This window comes from Bos javanicus, chromosome 15, assembly GCF_032452875.1.
Source record: "Bos javanicus breed banteng chromosome 15, ARS-OSU_banteng_1.0, whole genome shotgun sequence".
NCBI classification, from domain to species: Eukaryota; Metazoa; Chordata; class Mammalia; order Artiodactyla; family Bovidae; genus Bos; species Bos javanicus.
Genome location: NC_083882.1, coordinates 6,369,998 through 6,395,078, shown reverse-complemented (window position 1 = coordinate 6,395,078; position 25,081 = coordinate 6,369,998). Strand labels below are relative to the sequence as shown.

The 25,081-nt window shown below is 38.8% G+C and overlaps 1 protein-coding gene across 3 annotated transcripts; it reads left to right on the top strand.

Moving 5' to 3' along the window:
* Positions 1-1,766: 1,766 nt before the first annotated feature.
* BIRC3 (baculoviral IAP repeat containing 3) lies at positions 1,767-20,745 on the top strand. 3 transcript variants are annotated; one of them, XM_061440104.1, is made up of 10 exons: positions 1,777-1,873; positions 3,423-3,727; positions 5,042-8,268; positions 8,378-8,477; positions 10,107-10,185; positions 12,070-12,118; positions 14,634-14,876; positions 19,381-19,635; positions 19,905-19,946; positions 20,060-20,745. In XM_061440104.1, the coding sequence occupies exons 3-10, from the start codon at positions 7,416-7,418 to the stop codon at positions 20,251-20,253; spliced, it is 1,815 nt and encodes a 604-aa protein (XP_061296088.1). In that variant the 5' UTR covers positions 1,777-1,873; positions 3,423-3,727; positions 5,042-7,415; the 3' UTR covers positions 20,254-20,745. The 3 variants fall into 3 exon arrangements, with proteins under 3 accessions (XP_061296087.1, XP_061296089.1, XP_061296088.1); XM_061440103.1 differs by lacking the exon at positions 3,423-3,727 and having other exon boundaries at positions 1,767-1,873; XM_061440105.1 differs by lacking the exon at positions 3,423-3,727 and having other exon boundaries at positions 1,770-2,122.
* Positions 20,746-25,081: the final 4,336 nt, after the last annotated feature.

Sequence of the window (25,081 nt, the reverse complement as noted above, 5' to 3'; positions counted from 1 at the left end):
CAGCCTATGATCATAGGAAAAAAGTTAAATTTCAATTTATACATGTTTGTTTCAGAAATTTGTGCCAGAGGGATCATAAAGATGTCCATTTTAAACACAAAAATTCTGTGGGGAAGCAGAATGTTCAAGGACAAAAAGCAATGATAGAATATTTCCAATTATTAAAGACGAACTGATACATTAATAATGAAGGTTATCAAATGGTATTTGTAGTCCACTGAATACATTTGAAAGACTGTTGATCAATCTTATCCTAAGACATCAATGTCTAGATTTAGTAGTTCCTTAGCAACTACGACTTTTGTGTTTTAATGCTAAGTTAAAAATGTGCAGAGAAATACAGTTTTCCAAAATTATTTTGGTGAGTACATGATTATGCTGCTGCTGCTGCTGCTAAGTCACTTCAGTCGTGTCCGACTCTGTGCGACCCCACAGACAGCAGCCCACCAGGCTCCCCTGTCCCTGGGATTCTCCAGGCAAGAACACTGGAGTGGGTTGCCATTTCCTTCTCCAATGCAGGAAAGTGAAAAGTGAAAGTGAAGTCGCTCAGTCGTGTCTGACTCTTAGCGACCCCATGGACTGCAGCCTACCAGGCTCCTCCATCCATGGGATTTTCCAGGCAAGAGTACTGGAGTGGGGTGCCATTGCCTTCTCCGACATGATTATAAATATATATAAAGACCACAAAATTTTTTTCCACCATCTTACAGGAGAGTTGAAAATGGCTTATAAAATGTTGAACTAAGCAGGCTCAAAATGAATCAAAATCTTCACACAAGTAAACTTAATCTTTTTTTATATAGTTCCAGCTGGAAATCTGCTATGGACAGCCAAATTAGCTAACACAGAAGATACCCCTGCTCATCCTGACTGTACTGCATCCTTGTTTCTACAGGAGAGTAGAAGTACTAAGTAACATTACAGTTCTGCCGTTAGTGCTTGGTATCTTTTTCTTAATTTACTGGAAGGCAGGAAAATCAGGTGAGCTTTCCCAATCTGTTATCCTGGCATGCACTGTCTTTAGATATGTGTTTAAATTGACTCCTTAGGCAGGAAATGTTGAGGAAAATATGACAGTGCAGTAAGACTCTGACTTCAGATTTTTATGAGGCTATCATGGTAGACATCTCCCCTGTGAAACTGAAGGCTACAAAGAGGAATTTGTTTTACAGCCAACTCCACCCTAGTTATAAAAACAACTTATCAACCAGAAAAAAAAAATTTTTTTCCCACTAAACTAATATGGTAATCTCTTTTCAAAGACTAAAAATAAATTGAAAAGGAGAATCTTGTGATTTTTTAACAAAACCCCTACATTTCCACTCATGCTTTACAATTAGAAAAGTAAAAACAAATCAGAAAGCTTGCACAAAGTTTAATATTTTATTACGTGGGGAGATGCACCTTTTCCAGTCAGGCTGACCAATGATCATCTTGCCCCCTCACAGATTATCAAGATTTCCTCTGACCCACGAACAATGAAGCAAAGGTATTTCAGTAAATGCCACGTCGATCCGCCCCGGTTAAGAAACAGTCACGCTTTCTGGGTCATGGAAATCCCCGAGTGGGTCTGCCAGGCCACTGATTAAGGGGAAGTGTGTGTGGTTATTACCGCTGGAGTTCCCCTAAGACTTCAGAGGAAAGCACCAGCTCACAAGCAAACCGCTGGGAGGAGTGCGGGACGCGGGGAGCGGGGAGGGGGTGGGGAAGGGGCGGGCCGGGGTGGGGGGTGGGGAAGACGGTTAAAAGGCCGCGGGAGCCTCCGGCCCGCCCCGAACGGCGGGGGCAACGGGTGGCGCCCGCCAGGTCTCGGCCGGCACATCCCCTGTGGCGCGCACCGGCGCGGGGCGGCGGTCGGGAGACCAGAACTGCGGTGAGTGAGCGTGCGCGCGCCCGTGCGCGCGACCCCCAGGTCTGGGCTCTTCCCGGGTCTCGCGAGCCGGCGCGGGAACAGAGTGCGAGCCCGGGCGGCCCTGACTGGCGCGGCTGCGCTCCTGAGGCCGGTCTCCACAGGCCGGTCCGCGCCGCCGCCTCCGTCATCCAGACTTGCCCTCCAGCTCTGGGGGCCGCCGGCTCCGGCCCTGCTTCGCCGACACTCGCTTTCCTTCCTCCTTCCTGCCAGGTGTGCAGTTCCTGTTTTCCTTCTGCCGTGAGTCAGTGGAAGGGGGGTGTTTGACAGTTGGTTTAATGGATGGCCGAAAGGTATCACTGCAGGACATGGCGACCCACTCCCGAGCTCTCGCCTGGAGAGTCCCCTGGACAGAGGAGCCTGGCTGGCCACAGCCCATGGGGGTCGCACAGAGCCGACTGGACTGAGCGACTAAGCCCAAGAGGTATCACTGGCCTCAGCCGGTGCCAGATGGCTTGGCCATAGTAAGGACTTAGTAGAGTCTTTAATGAACAGACGGAGGAGTGTTCCCAAGTGATGGCGGAAAGAGCAGATTTTTGGTGTTTTACTGATAATCGGCCTGGAAATCCTGTAGTGCTCTTAATCTAGTTATTACAGTGCTGGAGATATTTACCTGATGCTGCTGCTGCGTCGCTTCAGTCGTGTCCGACTCTGTGCGACCCCATAGACATCAGCCCACCGGGCTCCCCAGTCCCTGAGATTCTCCAGGCAAGAACACTGGAGTGGGTTGCCATTTCCTTCTCCAATGCGTGAAAGTGAAAAGTGAAAGTGAAGTCGCTCAGTCGTGTCCGACTCTTAGCGACCTCATGGACTGCAGCCCACCAGGCTCCTGCGTACGTGGGAGTTTCCAGGCAAGAGTACTGGAGTGGGGTGCACTGCCTTCTCTGTACCTGATGCTAAACTAACAGTAAAATTAACTTTGTCATTATTTTTTGCTAACAGGTGTTTCTAAGACCTAGTGTACTCAAAGACTCTCTCAAAAGACTTCACATGTGTCTTTCAGGTTTTTCACAGTCCTACGAAGCAGTTGCCATATTTATCTCCACTGACAATGAGGAAACTCTGGGCTCAGGGAGGTTTACTTGCCCAAGGTCACACCTCTGGTACGGGGGCACTGATGAGTATTGGAAACCCAAGATGTCTGACTCCAAAGCCTGTACTAAACCATCACCTAGCAGACTTTGTAGTCATTAATGTAAAATTGATGTCCTTAATACCATGCAAATGAGGGTGCTGCGGTCCTTGAGGGGCTCAGTCAAGTTTGCTGACATTGACTTCTCAACAGAAACTCTTACTGTCTTCATTGTTTGCCAGAGGGGATGGATGTGGGGCTAGGAGGATTGATACAGAGCTGCTGCACAGTTCTGCCGTGAAGGAGACCGCAGACTAGGGGCTGATGATTTAGTTGCTAAGCGGTGTCCGACTCTTGCAACCCCATGGACCTGCCAGGGTCTTCTATCCATGGGATTCTCCAGGCAAGAATACTGAAGTGGGTTGCCATTTCTTTCTCCAGGGGATCTTCCCGAGCTGGGAATGGAACCCGGGTCTCTGCATTGCAAGCTGATTCTTTACAGACTGAGCTAGAGACAAAAGGCACACTTAACCTCCAGTATCACTTGGATGTGCTAAGTGTCCAAGAGGAAGACATATCCAGTATCCCTGGCATCAAGGAGGTTGCCCACTAGAAGTGAAGAGTGAGAAGAGGCGTGACTGGGGATGAGCCAATCTGAGAAGTAACCACTAGAAAGGAAAGAGGAATTCCGAGAGAGAAGCCAAGGAACTAGAACATTTGTTGGAGGAAGTGGGCCCCAGTGTCAGGTGTGAAAAATTCCACTGGTTTTGGGAAAGAAGCCATTGGTGTTACTCATATTGAGAGTGGTTTTCCCCAGGCATAGAAAACAAACTTACCGCTACCAAAAAGGAAGAAGGGCGAGGGATAAATTAGGAAGATCAGAGAAGGCAATGGCAACCCACTCCAGTACTTTTGCCTGGAAAATCCCATGGATGGAGGGGCCTGGTAGGCTGTAGTCCATGAGTCACTAGGAGTCGGACATGACTGAGCGACTTCACTTTCACTTTTCACTTTTATGCACTAGAGAAGGAAATGGCAACCCACTCCAGTGTTCTTGCCTGGAGAATCCCAGGAACGGAGGAGCCTGGTGGCCTGCTGTCTGTGGGGTTGCACAGAGTCAGATACAACTGAAGCGACTTAGCAGCAGCAGCAGCAGGGTTGACATATACACACTACTCTCTCTCTATATATAAAATCAACAAGGACCTCCTGTATAGCACAGGAAACTATACTCATTATTTGTACTAAACTATAAAGGAAAAGAATCTCTGTATCAGAGTGCCAAATGGGAGTGCATGTACCCTCCCAAAAGGGTGCAGCCATGGCTTAGCACTAGCTTATTGTTGCCATCCAGAAATATATTCCTGGCATAGTGACATCTTTTGATATTTTTATGAGAGCATTGGGATCTACAATGTCATGGGAAATCTCTTACTTTTTTTTTTTGGCCCCTCCACTTAACATCAGGATCTTAATTCCCTTGTCCCATTTAGTGAAAGTGTGGAGTCTTGACCACTGGGGAAGTCTGGAAATCTCTTACTTACAAAAAGTGTTGGTAATTAACTAAAACATTGAAAAATACAGTGATATTTTTCCAGGAAAAATCTTACTTGGAAGGCTGGTGGAATTCAAATGAGGCATACAGATTAATTAATAGCACTGTTTCAGTGTTAATTTCCTGGTTTCTGTAGTTATACTATGGTTATATAAGATGCTAATTTGGAGGAAGTTGAGTATAGGATGTGTGAAAATTCTTATGTTTATGAATTTTCTCTCTTTATAAGTTAATTTAAAAATAAAAAGTTTAAAAAATTAGTGAAATGCTGGAGTCTAATTCTGTGCAAGCCAAACATAATACCTCTGCTGGCCACCAATCTGAGGCCTCTGGTTTTCGTCTGGGATTTTTTGGCCTCTACAGTGGCTAGTACACCAACTTGTATATGGTAGACATTCAGTAAATACTAGTGCTCTGTTTTGGAAAAATGTTTACAAAGTGATTATAGTGTAACATCTATGAATTATTTGACTTTTAAAACTGTCTTTTTTTTTTTTTTAAACAGGTTTTACAAAAGAGAGGAACTGTTCTACTTCTAAATTTTTTTCCAGTTTTTTCTATAAAGCAAAACATCTGAAAATGGAGGCCTAAAACTCTTAAAAGGGACTTAGTCTGATCTGAGGGAGGTAGTTTTGTGCATGAATAAACAAAGTAGATAACTGGAGTTTTTTGTATCCAAAGAATGTTAATTTAAAAAATATGATCTAGTTATGAGAGGTATAATTACACAGTAATAATAGGTTTGATTCTGAATTTGACTTGTGGATATAAAGAAATGATTGTAGTCGAGACATATTGTTGAAATACTTTTTTTCAGAGTTGGCCAGGCAGTTTCCTACTGGCTGCTGTGTAGAATAGAAAAAAATTGTACCTGTATTTGGTAAAGATTTAAAAATGAATGACAGTTATCTAGAACAAATAATTAATATTCAGCCTTCTGCTAAGTTAGAGAAATATGCATATAAAACCTTTGGCATGTTAAAAGATTTCTGTAGTGACAAAGAAATGTCAAAACCAAAACTTTTTGATAGGTACAACAAAATAAGAGTAAATATGAAAGATAAACGTGATGATTGGTAAAGAAATTAACCATTTCTAAGCCTATTGATATTTTGAAAGTCAAAAATGTAGTTTGTTCAAATGGGTTGTTATCTCTGAGAATAATTAGAATTAGAATGATGGGTGGATGTTTACTTTTTGGTAAACGAACAAACTTCAGAAAGAAACACAGAGATAGTCGTAACACCACATAGAGACAGTAATAACACCAAGAGTTTTATATTTTAAAATAACACAAATAATATTACACATTTTATAACAATGTATAAAATTATTGACTAATAAAAGGAATACTGAAGTTAAACAAAATAATTCACCTTTGAGGGAAATAATCACTAATATTTCTGATGCCACCTGGAAAGAAAGCATTGAAGTCTGTAGTAAAAAGCCTCAATATATATGAGACCCAGGAAACATGCTTGCAAATCACTTCTGGAAGAACCATGATGACTTGTTTATTGGTCATTACTGATACTATTGATGTAGACCTGCCTACTGGTAGATAGTTTTAATTGAGAAATTCTGGATTTTGAGGTCTCTGTTGTTCAAAAGAAGTGGATTGTGACAAAGTAAATTTATTATGTTTTGTCAAGATAAATTCTGGTTCAAGGTATACTATCTGTGAAATAGTTTCTGACCAAAACCAAATTTTTTTAATCCATCTGTTTTTTGTTTGCTTGTTTAAAATTTATTATCCATCTTAGCTTGGAGACTCAGCACTCTGACTTTTGACTGTTTTTAAAAATAAATTCACTATCAGGAGATTTGATGTTGGCTTTCAACAGCATGGAGCTGAGCCTAAAAGATCAAATGAGCAAATATACCCATCTCTGATAGTTTATTTGAAATGGAATGTTTAATTTGCTAAGATCTAGAGGCATCACTATGACTCAGCAGTCAGGTACCTATCTATGGAAGTAATTATTATTTAATAAATCTTGAAACCAGGTCTTAAGATCTGTGAGCCAATTCTGTTACTACTTACGTTCTTCATCTGGAAGAAAATTTTGGATTGTTTTCTTCTCCCCATTAAAATGGTTGTAGGAAGAAAAATTAATTAATTTGAGCAAGATTTAGGATATACTATATTTCACTGAATCTAAGATGTCATCATTTGTAAAGCACGCCATTATTTTATGTACCTCCTAGAAATAAAAATCCTGTTAATTAAAATGTGATATGCCATTGATTGTAAGATACCTCTCCATAACAGAGATATTGAAACATGTGCCTTAGAGTCAGTGAAATATAATAATCCATTCTTTTCTCCTTTTGAGGTAGGTTTTACACTTTCTTTTCCCTGGCTCCAAAATTTCACAATTTAAAAAAATCAGAATAAGTATAGTTTGAATATTCTTGTGTATATGGGACACTTATGCAGGATAGCTTTCTGCCAAAACAAACTATGTGAGACATTTTATCTTCAGGCTGACCGAATGTCAATGAAGCATATTAGTGGAGAGGGTGACCTACTTGTGGAGACACCTGACACAAAATGGCGTCTTGATGACCTAACGCATTCTACATTTTTATGAAGGTTTTAATTTTCATCACAAGGTACTGTGTAGCATCATGTTTACATTGTATATATCAAGAGTATGCAGAGGTACAAGTTGTACATAATTGTCCCTTAAAATGTATCAGTATAGGATTTAGAATCTTGCCATGCTGTAATCCTAAATGCATAGAAGAAAAAAGAATGAAAGATTTCCTGTTCTAAGTGTTCAACCTAGTACTAAAATTAATAAAAATCAAAAGCCATGCACAAAACTACCTCCCCAGAGAAAGACTAGTCCCTTTTCCTCCCCATCCACTTCATTATGAATATAGTAGAAAATAGCGTATTCTTATCAAATTTGATGAAGAGTGCCAACATGTTTGAACTGAAGTATGACTTTTCATGTGAGCTCTACCGAATGTCAACATACTCAACTTTCCCCGCCGGTGTACCTGTCTCAGAAAGGAGTCTTGCTCGTGCTGGTTTTTATTACACTGGTGTGAAAGACAAAGTCAAATGCTTCTGTTGTGGACTGATGCTGGATAACTGGAAACAAGGAGACAATCCCATTGAGAAGCATAAAAAGTTGTATCCTAGCTGTAGCTTTGTTCAGAATCTAAATTCAATTAACGTTTCAGGAGCCTCTTCTCAGCCTACTTTTCATTCTTCATTAACGAATTCCACACATTCACTACTTCCCAGCTTGGAAAACAGTGGCTACTTCAGTGGCTCTTATTCAAGCTTTCCATCAAATCTTTTAAACTCTGGACCAAATCAGGATTTTTCTGCCTTGAGGATAAGTTCCTACCCTTGTGCAATGAATACTGAAAAAGCCAGATTACTTACCTTCCAGATGTGGCCGTTGACTTTTCTGTCACCAACAGACCTGGCAAAAGCAGGCTTTTATTACATAGGACCTGGAGATAGAGTGGCTTGCTTTGCCTGTGGTGGAACATTGAGCAATTGGGAACCGAAGGATGATGCTATGTCAGAACACCTGAGACATTTCCCCAACTGTCCGTTTTTAGGAAATCAGCTCCAAGGCACTTCAAGGTACACTGCTTCTAATCTGAGCATGCAGACATATGCAGCCCGCATTAAAACATTCTGCAGCTGGCCCTCTAGTGTTCCAGTTCATCCTGAGCAGCTTGCAAGCGCAGGTTTTTATTATGTGGGTAAGAAGCTTAATCTGATAATAAAAAAAAATATTCAACATGTTTATCTTATACATTTTAGTGGTAGAATTATATGGATTCATAAGTTTTGGTCCAAATTTAATTTTAGGTCACAGTGATGATGTGAAATGCTTTTGCTGTGATGGTGGACTGAGGTGTTGGGAATCTGGAGATGATCCATGGGTGGAACATGCCAAGTGGTTTCCACGGTAATTATTTTCAGATTTTCTATGCACATGTGTGTAAGATGAGTTTTATGTGTGTAACTTAATCAACTGTTACTTTAGTCTGCCTTTGTTTCAAAAATACATTTGTGAATAAATTTAGGGAGGCTTACTTAGAAAAATAACTGCTTAAACAGTTTTGGTGGAAATTTAAGATAAATAGTTCAGGATTTCTTTGTGTGTGTAATTAATATAAATATGTATATATTAAAATAACATGCTCATTATAAACTCAAGTCACACATTATTAGGAAAGTACAGAGAGAAAAAATTTAAATGTCAAGAAATCTCACCACCTAAAGATGACCACAGTTACCATTTTCATGAACATCCCTCCAAAAAACATCTCAAATGTATAAAATTTTATATAAATTAGATACATGTACTATTTTGAAACTTTTCAGTCAACATTATGTCTTGAACATATTTCCATTTATTCAACACTCAGTAGGTAATTACCTATTACCAGGCACTGTTGTAGATATTTAATATACTTGGTTGAACAAAATCAAAACAAAATCAAAATCAAAACTGGTCTCATATGCTAAACTTATAGCAGGAGAGATCAAACAATTAATACAAGCTTAATAAATAAGTTATATAGCATGTTGGAATATAATAAGTGCTTTGGATAAAAAGAAAAAAAGAGATGGATGAAAGAGATCAGAAGTACCAGGCTGATTGCAATATGAAACAGAGTCATCAGGGTAAATATAGATCCATTTCATCTGTTTTGGTCACTGCATAGCATTTTGCTGTCATGTCTTTCGATTATTCCATGCTTGTTTTCACTCTTTTTAAATTAAAATCAAGTAGCCTTTAATTATATTTTTCATGGTCAACACTTCTAATATTTGTTAATGTTGATTGCCAAATGTTTACATTATATGTTTTTAATACTGGTCTTCCCTTGTAACAACTTTGCAGTCCCCAAATATTTCAGATTTCAAAAATTAAAAAGAATACCTTTAAAAAACATAGACGTTTTTAAAATGTGCTGCTAGCTTTCTATTGTGGTAATTTTGTGAATATATAAAGAACTGATAATTTTGCTTTGATTGAGTCATGAATTCATTTTGTACTTAAATTAGACAATGGATATATATTATCTAAGAAGTGCCAAACTTGTGAATGTCTGACATACTAGAAAATGGGCTCATCTTCCTAATTCTTTCTCTTTGTGTATTTTCAGCTTTTAAACATACACACATACCTTATGTATGAACAGTATCATTTATTAGGGAACTTTCTACCTTGTTTCCTTGTTATTAGTGTTCAGAGTGTTTTTAGGAATCTTAGAGAACAGTTGAAGAGAGCAGCTGGGAACTTGGAATGGAGACAGCCTTGCTTTTCTCAGTAGACTTGAGAGCCTCACGACCTCTGCCTGCCTCAGCCTTGGCTGATTACCAATTACAGCCCTCCTCTTGATGATATCTTGCTTTTGACTGCAGCGTCTCTTACCACTTCCTATATGCTAAATGAATAGTCAAGTGGTTATAATTATGCTTATGTTCATTTGAAAAATTTACCAGGCTACAAATGGCCAGATTGAAATAACCAGAGTTAAATTTGTTTAAATATAAATAACCAGATTTAATTTTGTTTACATTTTAGGTGTGAGTACTTAATACAAATTAAAGGACAAGAGTTCATTAGTCGAGTTCAAGCCAGTTACCCTCATCTACTTGAACAGGTAAGGGACAGTTTTTTAAAATCATTTGTTAAATTGACTTTCTGATAATTACAGAGAGTAAATTTTAGTGAAAAGACAAGAATCACTTTAAAAATACACTTTTTTTTTCAACACCCAGCATGATCTTAGAGAGTGCTCAGTTCAGTTCGGTTCAGTCGCTCAGTCGTGTCCAACTCTTTGTGACCCCATGAAACACAGCACACCAGGCCTCCCAGTCCATCACGAATTCCCGGAGTTTACCCAAACCCATGTCTGTTAAGTCAGTGATGCCATCCAACCATCTCATCCTCTGTTGTCCCCTTTTCCTCCTGCCCTCAATCTTTCCCAGCATCAGGGTCTTCTCAAATGGGTCAGCTCTTCGCATCAGGTGGCCAAAGTATTGGAGTTTCAGCTTCAACATCAGTCCTTCCAATGAACACCCAGGACTGATCTCCTTTAGGATGGACTGGTTGGATCTCCTTGCAGTCCAAGGGACTCTCAAGAGTCTTCTCCAACACCATAGTTCAGAAGCATCAATTCTTTGGTGCTCAGCTTTCTTCCCAGTCCAACTCTCACATCCACACATGACCACTGGAAAAACCATAGCCTTGACTAGATGGACCTTTGTTGGCAAAGTAATGTCTCTGCTTTTGAATATGTTATCTAGGTTGGTCATAACTTTCCTTCCAAGTAGTAAGTGTCTTTTAATTTCATGGCTACAATCACCATCTGCAGTGATTTTGGAACCCCCCAAAATAAAGTCTGACACTGTTTCCTCTGTTTCCCCATCTATTTGTCATGAAGTGATGGGACCGGATGCCATAATCTTAGTTTTCTGAATATTGAGCTTTAAGTCAACTTTTTCACTCTACTCTTTCACTTTCATCTTTAGTTCTTCACTTTCTGCCATAAGGGTGGTGTCATCTGAGTACCTGAGGTTACTGATATTTCTCCTGGCAGTCTTAATTCCAGCTTGTGCTTCACCCAGCCCAGCGTTTCTCATGATGTACTCTGCATAGCAGTTAAATAAGCAGGGTGACAATATACAGCCTTGACGTACTCCTTTCCCAGTTTGGAACCAGTCTGTTGTTCTATGTCCAGTTCTAACTGTTGCTTCCTGACCTGCATATAGGTTTCTCAAGAGGCAGGTCAGGTGGTCTGGTATTCCCATCTCCTTCAGAAGTTTCCACAGTTTATTGTGATCCACACAGTCAAAGGCATTGGCATAGTCAATAAATAGTAGCGAGTGCTATTCTTTGGATAACAGCAGATCCAAAATTAGAAACCTTCTGAAAAATAGTATTTAAGTTGTGTTTCTGAATATTACTCTAATAAAGTTGTAATAAATTGAATTACTTGAGGAAAAAATTGACTAGGTAGTAGCATTTAAGTTACACTCTATATCACCATGATGATGAGCTATACTATATAAATTTTTCTTAAAAGGATTTGAGGAAGATAATTGTATTGCTCTTTCTAATCTTCCCAGAAAAGCAAATAAGAACTTATAGAATAGCTTGAGGGTCAAACACTTCCTAGCCATGGTCAATGGAACTAATATTCGATCCATCTTATCCCAAAGAAACACCCAGAAAATGGAAGATCTTTGGGATAATAGGTAAACAATGATTGTCTTGTAGATCACTGAAAAGGTATAACCCTTTTTGTGCCTTAATGAAAATGTGTTTTATTTGTTAATACATACACACATGTGAAGAAATTCTTAGTAGTTTATGGCCTACAGAATTGCTGTTGAATGTAAATAAAATTCTGCTTTTGACATAAAAAACCATGTTCCCAATAAACAAGTCAGTATGCAATAAATTGAACAAGTCTCTTGATTAATTTTTATTGCAATGAATAAGATGAAATTTACATTTTAATTTATGTACATTTTTTTTGTAGCTGTTATCTACTTCAGACAATCCAGAAGATGAAAATACAGAGTCACCAAGTATGTATACTAATAATAACTGCTACATTTAAATATTAGGATCATTTGATACTGTTAAGATTGAAAGCTGATAATTACATAATATACATTTATGTTATGATTTATAATTTACAATGAATTTTCAAATACACTTGATATTTTTCAAACCTTAGTGCATATCATAATTGCCTGAGGAACTCCAAAAATATAGATTTCTAGTCTCACTTTAACCCTACTGAATTGAATAGTAGTATCTAAAAGTGGGGCTTGACTGTCTCTAGTTTTAACAAACTGCATACATCCAGTTTTCAGACCAGTGTGGGAACAGATACACTATGGCATAAGATTGCATACATATTATTTCTATGAAATGGAGAGTAGAAAATAATATTCCCATTTTTTTCAATAAGGACTTGGAGGCTCAGAGAGGTTAAGTGACCTATTACCTTAACCTAAAAGGTGATAGAGCCAATATTTGAATAAGCCCTTCTTCATTATCTAGTGTTAAATTCAATTCAATAAATATTTGTTGTGCTTCTGCTGTCCTGAGAAACAAAGAACAGAATAAATGTAACACCTGTTCTCATGAGCTGCTAGTCTGAGGGATACAGGAAAATGCACAGATAGGATAATGGTGCAGAAAATAAAGTGGGCTCAGAGAGCACATATGGAACATTAGTCCAGACTTGGAGGATCAGAAAAGCCTTTCCAGAAGAAGTATTTGTCTTAGCACAGAAGCAAACAGAAGAACAAAAGTTAACCAAATAACAAACGGAGGAAAAGAATATTCTCAGCAGAGAAAACAGCACGTGAAAGACTTAAGTGACAAAGGAGAACAAGCAAATTAGAAGAACTGAACAAACTTCTGTATGGATAGAAGTAGGATTTGTGAAGAGATGAATGAATGAAGCAGGCTGGCTTAACAGTAGTTAGCACAATAGGCAGAATTTGAACCAGCAGCTGTCAGTTTGTGACTTCTGGGCTAGAAGACAATTGAGTAAGTGGCCAGTGGTGAGGCTGAAGGGGTTAGGGTCCAGACTGTGTAAGATCTTATAAGGTACAATTGAATGTTACCTTAAAGGCAAAGGAATTGTTGATGGAATTTATGGAAATTCAGATTTATGTTTTTAAAAAGGCATTCTGATTACAATACTGAGAATAAATTAGATAGGAACAGTGTTGTAGAAGGCCACTGCAGGAATAGAGATGAGTGATGACAGTTGGCCTATTTCACAATTGTATAAAACATATTTAATTTAGAAAGCTCATTTGTTCATTCAACTTGGGGAAAAAGAATCTCAATACTGGTTGGGATGATCCACCAGCACCAACATTCTATTTCTTTCTCCCACTTATAGTTATGCCAGATAATGGATATTTTGTATCTGAATACAATGTTCCATGTTCCTATTTTAGTGACTGAATATGTATACCATTATTTTAAATTTACGAAAGGTAGTACAAAAATAGTACCTGCATATTTTCTGGGCCTTATATTTTGGATATTGTAATAAATAGACATTTCTCCAAAGAAGACATACAGATGGCTAACAAACACATGAAAAGATCCTCAACATCACTCATTATCAGAGAAATGCAAATCAAAACCACTATGAGGTACCATTTCACGCCAGTCAGAATGGCTGCTATCCAGAAGTCTACAAGCAATAAATGCTGGAGAGGGTGTGGAGAAAAGGGAACTCTCTTACACTGTTGGTGGGAATGCAAACTAGTACAGCCACTATGGAGAACAGTGTGGAGATTCCTTAAAAAACTGGAAACAGAACTGCCTTATGATCCAGCAATCCCACTGCTGGGCATACACACTGAGGAAACCAGAAGGGAAAGAGACACGTGTAGCCCAATGTTCATCGCAGCACTGTTTATAATAGCCAGGACATGGAAGCAACCTAGATGCCCATCAGCAGATGAATGGATAAGAAAGCTGTGGTACATATACACAATGGAGTATTACTCAGCCATTAAAAAGAATACATTTGAATCAGTTCTAATGAGATGGATGAAACTGGAACCTATTATACAGAGTGAAGTAAGCCAGAAAGAAAAACACCAATATAGTATACTAACGCATATATATGGAATTTAGAAAGATGGTAACAATAACCCTGTGTACGAGACAGCAAAAGAGACACTGATGTATAGATCAGTCTTATGGACTCTGTGGGAGAGGGAGAGGGTGGGGAGATTTGGGAGAATGACATTGAAACATGTATAATATCATGTATGAAACGAGTCGCCAATCCAGGTTCGATGCACGATACTGGATGCTTGGGGCTGGTGCACTGGGACGACCCAGAGGGAGGGTATGGGGAGGGAGGAGGGAGGAGGGTTCAGGATGGGGAACACAGGTATACCTGTGGCAGATTCATTTCGATATTTGGCAAAACTAATACAATATTGTAAAGTTTAAAAATAAAATTTAAAAAAAATAAAGAAAGAAAAATAAATAAATAAATCACAATTTAGAAAATATACAAACTCTCCCATAATGTGTTAAATTCCTTATTTTGTATAGTTATTCATTTTGGACCTGGAGAAAACCATTCAGAAGATTCAGTCATGATGAATACACCTGTGGTTAAAGCTGCTTTGGAAATGGGCTTTAGTAGAAGGCTGGTAAAGCAGACTGTTCAGAGTAAAATCCTAATGACTGGAGAGAATTATAAAACCATCAGTGATCTTGTATTAGATTTACTTAATGCAGAAGATGAAATAAGGGAAGAGGAGAAAGAAAGAGCAACTGAGGAAAAAGAATCAGGTACACATATTTATTTACAGTCTCTATTTCCATAAGGATGCCACTGTATATGTTATTGAAAATATACTCATTAATCCAATTGGATTTTATGTTCAGTCTTCTACATTTGAATTCTGAAAACTTTCTTCACATTAAACTATATTTGATTGCTTATTAGTAAATTGAAATCGTCTATATTGAGTGAAAGCAAATTTTCCTGCCTTTGCTTAACTTCTGTGTTTACTCTGAATAATTGATTGTGTATATAATTATTCATGGCACATTAAAAAAAATTTTTTTTTTTTTTTTAATTTTTGGCTGCAGTTGGGTCTTCCTTGCTGCACGTGGGCTTCTCTAGTTGTGCTGCCTGCCTTATTGTTGCAGTGCCTTCTCCGGTTGTGGAGCATGGACTCTGTGGACTCGAGCTTCAGCAGTTGCAGCTCTCAAGCTTTAGAGCGCATGCTTAGTAGTTGTGGTGTACAGGCTTAGTTGCTCCTTGGCACGTTCAGTCTTCCCAGACCAGGGATTCAACCAGTGTCCTCTGCATTACAAGGTGGATTCTTAACCACTGGACCACCAGGGAAGCCCATGGCACATTTTTGATCTCGGACTAGTTGCTCACTCCTCTTCGCTGTAAATTGGGGTGGGATCAGGGACAACTATTAATAGTAGCATAACAGTGTGTCTCAACCTGTGTCTATAAAGTAATATACAAATTATCATTAAGTTTCCTATTTGCTTACACAAGGTATAAGTTCCCCTTTGGAGTGTCTTTCTATTATTTAAAAGAGTGCTGGGATACTGTTTCACGTTCTCTCAAGACAAGTTGCCTGTGACCTTCCATGCTAGCCATGTCGTCTTGTTAGCTCTGCTCTGTTGCCCTTCAGAAAACTCTCTCCTCTCAGCATGTTCATTCTCATCTGGTTGCTCTGCTTCCATCATCACTTTGGCCTGGACAAAGAGAAATGTTGATCCCTCCTTGGCCACTCTTTCTCAAGCATGGACCAGATCCAAGAGTCCTTTCAACACAGCTGAAAACAGACTACAACTCTTAACAAGCTCTTATTGGAGATTTAGGGATCACGGAAGGACATTATATCACACATGGCAATTGACAGCCATAACTGTATGTGTGCTCTCTTGGTGCTCCTAAACCCATCCTCATGAATCTCTCTACCTAGCTCCTGATTGATCTCTGTGTAGCTCTGACCAGTTTACACAAATGACTAGGAAAGTCCCAAGCAAGGCTCAGTTCAGTTCAGTTCAGTCACTTAGTCGTGTCCAACTCTTTGCGACCCCATGGACTGCAGCATGCCAGGCTTCCCTGTCCTTCACCAACTCCCGGAGCTTACTCAAACTCAATTCCATTGAGTTAGTGATGCCATCCACCCATCTCATCCTCTGTCGTCCCCTTCTCCTCCCACCTTCAATCTTTCCCAGCATCAGGGTCCTTTCAAATGAGTCAGTTCTTCTCATCAGGTGGCCAAAGGATTGGAGTTTCAGCTTCAGCATCAGTCCTTCCAATGAATATTCAGGACTGACTTCCTTTAGGATGGACTGGTTGGATCTCCTTGCAGTCCAAGGGACTCTCAAGAGTCTTCTCCAACACCACAGTTCAAAAGCATCAGTTCTTCGGCGCTCAGCTTATAGTCCAACTCTCACATCCATACATGACGGCTGGAAAAACCATAGGTTTGACTAGACGGACCTTTGTTGGCACAGTGATGTCAGCTTTTTAATATGCTGGCTAGATTGGTCATAGCTTTTCTTCCAAGGAGCAAGCATCTTTTAATTTCATGGCTGCAATCACCATCTGCAGTGATTTTGGAGCCCCCCAAAATAAAGTCTGTCACTCTTTCTATTGTTTCCCCATCTATTTGTCATGAAGTGATGGGACCAGATGCCATGATCTTAGTTTCCTGAATGTTGAGTTTTAAGCCACCTTTTTCATTCTCCTTTCACTTTCATCAAAAGGCTCTTTAGTTCTTCACCTTCTGCCATAAGGGTGGTGTCATCTGCATATCTGAGATTATTGATATTTCTCCCAGCAATCTTGATTCCAGCTTGTGCTTCATCCAGTCCAGCATTTCTCATGATGTACTCTGCATATAAGTTAAATAAGCAGGGTGACAATATACAGCCTTGACATACTCCTTTCCCAGTTTGGATCCAATCTGTTGTTCCATGTCCAGTTCTAACTGTTGCTTCTTGACCTGTGTACAGATTTCTCAGGAGGCCCCCAAATAGCCACAAAGCCCAGAATGAGAAAGGTTTGCACCCCTTCCCTTGTCCATGGCCATCTGAGACCTCTTTCTTCCCAGGATAGTTGACTGTGAGATTGTCCACTCCATTCCTGGATAAATCTACCCCTGGCCAACCCAGACTGACATATCAGATCATGATGATACAGCATCCTCTATTTACCAAAGTGTGACTTACTTATTCAGTTGTACATGTCACCAATACAGCATATAGTCCAAGTTTGCCCAGCCTTGCCAAGTTCTTTTTCATTTTAAAGGGAAGATAAGACTGCGTGTCCTTCCTGTAGTTGTCACATTCTTACCACTGGTTGTCAGTGAACAACTGCTTAAAGAAGAGAACACTCATCTCCATAACTGTTTAAAAACTCTTTGAAGTCTAAAGCCATCCAGCTATAAAATACTTATTTTTCTTCAAAAAAAAAAAAAAAAACCAGTGGTTTCCAGAGATAACTCCAAGTCAACAAATGGTATAAGATAACTTTCATGTGTCTGCACAGTCTGTGCCCAAGAAATATTTTTTGAATGACAATTAAAATTCTTACATTTGTGTTACTAATTAATTTCTAGTTTCCGAGAATGGTAGGTGGGTGATTTCTTTACAAATGTGCACTTAAAGAGGCAACTTAGGATATTTTTTTCCAGAATAAAAGAATAGTATGTTTCAAAGGTGTATTCAAGTCTTTACTTTCTTATAAGCTATAATATAGCCTATGACTTTGAAGTGAGACTATTTTCCTCAGTCAGTAGCAGTCTAATTTTGGAAATCTTAAGAATTTCAGAGAACTTATTAGTTTAAGTAAAATGTAATTAGAAAAATAAAAAACTTTAAAATGGATATACTTCAATATAAAATTATACTTTAATTTTCTAATATATCGCTACTTCTTTATAATAAATTACTTAACAATATGGTAAATTCTGATTCTTCCATCCCTCTGCTGTAATCTACTTCAAATTTCTTTGTTCCAACTGCTCTTTAAATTGCCTAACCCTGATCGTTCATTTGTTCAGCAGGTATGTGTGAAACATTGACTTTTTACCCAGACACTGTTCTGTTCGTTTTCTCTTTTATTTTCAGAGCTTCAATCCTCTTTGAAATGCGTATCTTGAGCCTGGACCATCTGACTAGGCACTAGTTAAATGGTGTTCCTTGTTAAATGGTTTTATTCACGTTCCTATTTGATAGAGTCAGAGTTTCTAAAATATATCAATCATCTCCACTCAAATAATCTTTCTTTAGACAACTCAACTTCTCTTTTTATTTTATAGTAAAGCTTAATGGATCATGGTAAAACTATATGATAGTTAATTAACAAACCTAGATTCATAAGTCATATTCCATAAAGATAATGCAATTGCAGAGTTTCAAATATAAAATATTTTACTAGTAGATACAAAATCTAGATTTTTAAGGAGAATATAGTGATCCTATAGCACAGGAAGGTGTGACAAGTAGGATTTCTTTTTCAAAATGTTGTTAGTGCCTTTTCCCCATTGTTATAAAATATTGAGCTAATGGTGATACCATGTATAATTTGGGGAAATAATAATTAAATGGAATTTTAAAGAAGTTTTATGGGTGACTGATAATTTAAGAAAAAATCTGTCATTTTTAATTCTCTTGATTTTGCCTTTTCCACTTGGACTAGATTGGATTGAAATTTCAATTTCATTTGGCTCTAAGGTTTATTTGGTTAAAGGATTAGCAATATTGCAGAATTGTTGAAAGCAGAGATTATGACACCAAATTGCCTCAGTTTGACTTTTGCTAGTTTTATGTACTTTAGCAGTTTACTTACCTCATTGTGCCTCTGTTTTCTTATCTACTAAATAAGGACACTAGTGAAAGTGAAAGTGAAAGTCGCTGAGTCCTGTCCGACTCTTTGCAACTCCATGGACTATATAGTCCATGGAATTCTTCAGGCCAGAATACTGGAGTGGGTATCTGTTCCCTTCTCCAGGGGATCTTCCCAACCCAGGAATCAAACCAGGGTCTTCTGCATTGCAGGCAGATTCTTTACTGACTGAGCTGGGCTGTTGTAAAGATGAAATAAGTTAATACATGTGAAGTGCCTACCACAGTGCTCAGCATTAGTTCTTATTAGAAATAGAGTTATTTTCTACTTTGGTACTGCCAAGCTAGCAATCAACTTCAGTGCTGATACTGAATTATGGTTGTTTTCATTCAGTTATATGTGTATATGTGGAAGGAAGTTTGCAGACAGAGTTTGAATGTGATTATGTTTGTGTTCTTTTCTATAAAGATGACCTGTCATTAATCCGGAAGAATAGAATGGCACTTTTTCAACATCTGACTTGTGTGTTTCCAATTCTGGATAGTCTCCTAACTGCCAGGGTGATTAGTGAACAAGAACATGATGTTATTAAACAGAAAACACAAACATCTTTACAAGCAAGAGAACTGATTGATACTATTTTAGTGAAAGGAAATTTTGCAGCCACCATATTCAAAAACTCTCTACAAGAAATTGATCCCATGTTATACAAGCGTTTATTTGGTGAGTGCTGAAAAATTACTTTTGAAACTTTCTAGGTCAATTGAAAAATATGCTCATATTAATAATTTGTGATTATTGAAAATAATTCAACCTAATTTGTAAACTAATACTTGTACAAAAAGATAGAAGGCTTTTGTTGCCTTGACATTTTGAAAATTATTTATAGTGTTTGGGCAGAGTCCAAACTGTTAGTTTAAAAATATATATTCTGTGACTAAATATTGTTAACCTTATTTGTAATAGTAATGCTTTTGCTTTTGCTCCCTTAGTGCAACAAGACATAAAATACATTCCTGCAGAAAATGTTTCAGGTAAAATATTAATGATTTAAACCAGAAGAAAACATTGTTTTTTATTTTCTTGGCTTTTCATTGGAGGAGAAGCAGCAAATTGCCTTTTATTAACATTTTTTCTCTCTTCTTAGATTTACCAATGGAAGAACAGTTGAGGAGACTACAAGAAGAAAGAACATGTAAAGTGTGTATGGACAAAGAAGTGTCCATAGTGTTTATTCCTTGTGGTCATCTAGTAGTTTGCAAAGACTGTGCCCCTTCTCTAAGAAAATGCCCTATTTGTAGAGGTACAATCAAGGGTACAGTTCGTACATTTCTTTCGTGAAGAAGATCTAAAACTCTGTCTAAACTTATACTAGAATTAATGGATGAAATGTATTATAATTTTAACTTTGATAGTGTTTTGGTTTCTTTAAGATTTTTTTATTTATTTGCAACTCAGAAGATTTTGTTTTATATAAATATATTTATATAAATATATCTCTAAAATATGAACATGAATATTTTATATAGCAGGGAATGATGGGCTTTTGTTCTTATGAACAAAATATAGGGATAGCACTATAAGCACAATACTAAATTAAAATTTCAGCATTATTGAAATTGTAAGTGATGGAAAATTTAAGCTTTTGAACTGACCTTTCTGAATTTTGCATATTTTTGAGTTGTATTAAGGATCAGGAACACAGATTCCTTTGCTTTTTCCATCAGTGTCCTATACATAGAAGGTCTTGATATTTGTTGAGTGACTTTTTTAGGACATAATGTTTTTGTAAAGAATTCTATGAGGAACATTTTAATAAAGCAATCAAAATTACTGTTGTTCTTGATACCTTCATTTCTATGATATCGGATAGTGTACTGACTCCCACACTCCTTCCGTACCTCCCTAAGACTTTTTGAATGTTGAACTCTGCTTTAGATCCCTTTCTGTAAGATACTTCTTCATTTATACTTGTAGAGCACAGTGGTCAGCCACAGCTGGCTTTAATCTATAGGATTTTATAGGATGTCTGAGTCAAAATCAAATATCCTCCCGTTAAATTTGTTTATTCATTTGTCTGTTGATTTATTCAGGAAGTCTCATGCCTGTCCTGCCTATCAGGAAAGGCCCCTAGTTTTATTCTCACCACTTTGGTATTAATTCTGGGATTTGAAAAGTACACTGATTAGCAGTGTTTGGAATGAACAGCTTGTAAGTCAATTTGTTCCGCTCTGCCAGTGCAGAAAGATTTCCTCCTTTGCATTACTTTTTGGTACTCAGCGTGTCCAATTCATAATTCTCTAGCCTTTGTTTCCTGTAGAGTTTTTAGGGCTTTAAAACCAGAAGTGAAGCTGTAGTTGGGAATAGTCTGGAGAGACAAGCAAAAAAGCCAATAATCTAAATTAGTTCTAAATGGCTGCTAGAGTTCCATAAAAAGAAAGCTTAGGAACCAAGTAAGAGGGGAGATTCCATCTCTTCAGGCTGTTGCTGGGAGACTGCATGTGATGCCACTGATTTTGCCTCTTTGTTTGAATATTTAGTTGGCTAGCCACATGGTAACCACAGTGTCCTGCAGGGGTGCAAGGCTGAATCAGTTGGATTATTGCTTAGATGATTTGTGTTATTCAGTTGCTCAGTCGTGTCCAGCTCTTTGCGATCCCGTGGACTGCAGCACCGCAGGCTGACCTGTCCTTCACTGTCTCCTGCAGCTTGCTCAAACTCATGTCCACTGAGCTGTTGATGCCATTCAACCATCTCATCCTCTGTTGCCCCCTTCTCCTCTTGCCCTCACTCTTTCCCAGCATCAGGGTCTTTTCCAGTGAATCGGGTCTTTGCATCAGGTGGCCAAAGTATTGGAGCTTCAGCCTCAGCTTCAGTCCTTCCAGCGATTATTCAGGATTGATTTCCTTTAGAATTGACTGGTTTGATCTTGCAGTCCAAGGGACTCTCAAGAGTCTTCTCCAGCACTACAGTTCGAAAGCATCAAGTGTTCAGCCCTCAGCCTTCTTTATGGTCCAACTCAGCCTTTTAAGAGAAACATTTAGATAGTATATACCCTTCTGACAGCAACTATGTTTATATCTAGTTCTTATTGCATGCTACACTTAATATTTGAACTTGCCCATATCCACTGTGAAAGTCTTGTTCATTTCTCATTTTGGTAGTATATGTATAGCTAACATACCCAGATTATTTATTCAGATATTTTGTTATTACCCTGTTAGTCACTGTAGATAATAATAATGGTAGTTTCACTTTCAGATGCCATGTCAGGCATCAGGCATGTTTTTAGGTGCTTGACATTCATTCATTCATTTGATTCCCTCCATCTTCACCCCTCACCCAACCTGGCCTTACAATTCTTGTAACTGAGTAGATAATTTAAATCTCAATATACAATATATACTAAGTGTTATAATTCAGAATTTGCAGTGGGCTTAGTTTCTTATTTAGATTATGTTCATTGAACTTCCGTCCATTCTTTTTTTCATTTCCTTGTGTTACTTGGTACTATTAGCCTGTAAAATGCCTTTGTGATCATAGGCAATGTTATTCAACCATCTTTACCGTGTTTTGATGGCTTGCACATGATAGTAGACAGTGTGGATGTTTGCTGTGTAAGTTCTAGGCAAAAGGATGGGTTGTTTAAGGGATTCACTGTAGAAGCAACACTGTTGCTAAGTCGCTTCAGTCGTGTCCAACTCTGTGCGACCCCATAGACGGCAGCCCACCAGGCTCCCCCGTCCCTGGGATTCTCCAGGCAAGAACACTGGAATGAGTTGCCATTTCCTTCTCCAGTGCATGAAAGTGAAAAGTGAAGTTGCTCAGTCATGTCCGACCCTCAGCGACCCCATGGACCGCAGCCTTCCAGGCTCCTCCGTCCATGGGATTTTCCAGGCAACACTAGTACCCTTGAAATAGTAGGTCAGGATTGCTCATTCTTTTTAAAACTATGCCAATCCCCACCCTTCTAGTCAAGAAGAGATGAGCAAGGTCCAATTTCCCGAGTATGTACTATGTAAATAGAGTAATAGGTATTTTTTTTTTTCCACGTTGCACAATATACCTGCTCTTCATCAGAGTCTCACCTGGCCCTGTACAGTTTTTAACCTCATTTTCTGCCACTTTCTTCTTGCTCACTATAGCTCAGCTACTTTGGTTTTCTTCAGTTTCTAAACATGGCAGGCTCTTTTGCTTCAGGGTCTTTGACTGGACTGTTTTTTCATTTGCTCTTTCCCTGAAAAATTTTTACTCGTTTTTCAAGTCTTAGCTTAGATGTTACTTCTTCAGAGAGGCCTTCTCTTACTCCTTAGAGCTAAATTATATCCCTTAAACTGTCTCACGACTGAGTGACTGAACTGAACTGAAACTGTCTTTCCAAAGGCCTCTTTTTTTTTTTTTTTAATGAAATTGATCACAATTGCAAAGAGTTGACTCATTGAAAAAAACTCTGATGCTGGGAGGGATTGGGGGCAAGAGGAGAAGGGGACGACAGGATGAGATGGCTGGATGGCATCACTGACTCCATGGACGTTTGTCTGAGTGAACTCTGGGAGTTGGTGATGGACAGGGAGGCCTGGCGTGCTGCGATTCATGGGGTCGCAGAGTCGGACACGACTGAGTGACTGATCTGAATCTGAATCTGAATCACAATTTGTATTTATACATTTATTTGTGTACTGTCATGTTTATTGTAAAAATTTCCATGAGAAAAGGAACCATGTGTTTTGTTTGCCGTACATGTCTAGCACCTAACTCAGAGCCTGACATAGAATAGGCCCTTACTGAATGAGTGAATGAATGACTTTCTATGAGCAAGGTTGGGATATGAGAGGGAATTTCTTCCTCCATAATTATCACTGTTGATAAAGTATTAAGGGATAATCATTGGTGTAGAATCATGGGCCAAATTCTGCACTCCTTTAGATATCAAAGGGAAGTTTTAGAGAGTGATCAACTCAGTTAAAAAAGATGTATGTAGGAGATGGGACTTGCAATTATTTTCTGAATGATGAAGCAAGGCAATTATTTTCTAGATGATTTCAAGTTTGGAAAGAGCATTTTAAAAAGGTACAAATATGGACATTAGAATCTTAATAATAATAATTGACATGTATTGAACTTGAATGTACTAAGTGTCTGTGCACATTATCTCATTAGAGAATCACTGTAACTTAAAAACAGTATATAACACAGGGACTGATAGTGCAAATTTGGGGTTCAAATTATAGCTGAGTAATCTTGGACAAATTAGTTAACACCTCTGTGCCTCTGAGTGCATCTGTGTGGAATGGGGATAATATGCTGCTGCTGCTAAGTCGCTTCAGTCGTGTCTGACTGTGTGACCCCATAGACGGCAGCCCACCAGGCTCCCCTGTCCCTGGGATTCTCCAGGCAAGAATACTGGAATGGGTTGCCATTTCCTTCTCCAATGCATGAAAGTGAAAAGTGAAAGTGAAGTTGCTCAGTTGTGTCCGACTCTTAGCGACCCCATGGACTACAGCCCACCAAGCCCCTCCGTCCTTGGGATTTTCCAGGCAAGAGTACTGGAGTGGGGTGCCACTGCCTTCTCCAACTATAGCCCCTGCTGCTGCTAAGTCGCTTCAGTCATGTCCGACTCTGTGCGACCCCATAGATGGCAGCTCACGAGGCTCCCCCATCCCTGGGATTCTCCAGGCAAGAACAGGGGATAATATACCTGTTGCTATATTACATCTCATGTCCCGTGATGAGATTAACATCTCATCTCCCATGAGATGTTTCTCATGGGATTGCAGTGAGGATTTAAAGAGCTGATCTGTAAGATGCCTGGAGTGCTCAACAAGTATTAAGTAGATACTGTTCTTGTTTTTTAAAGATGAAAGAAGTGGTTTAGAGAGGTTTAGTATATTACCCAAGGTCTCATAGCTGGTAAGTGAAAGAGTTGGAAGGAGAACTCATACTACCATCAATTGGAAGAGACCTTAGGAGTTCTTTTTTCTTTTTTTTTAATGAAGGATAATTGCTTTACAGAATTTTGTTGTTCTCTGTCAAACCTCAACATGAATCAGCCATAGGTATACATATATCCCCTCCCTTATGAGCCTCCCCTCCATCTCCCTCCCCATCCACCCCTCTAGGTTGATACAGAGCCCCTGTTTGAGTTTCCTGAGCAAATTCCCATTGGCTG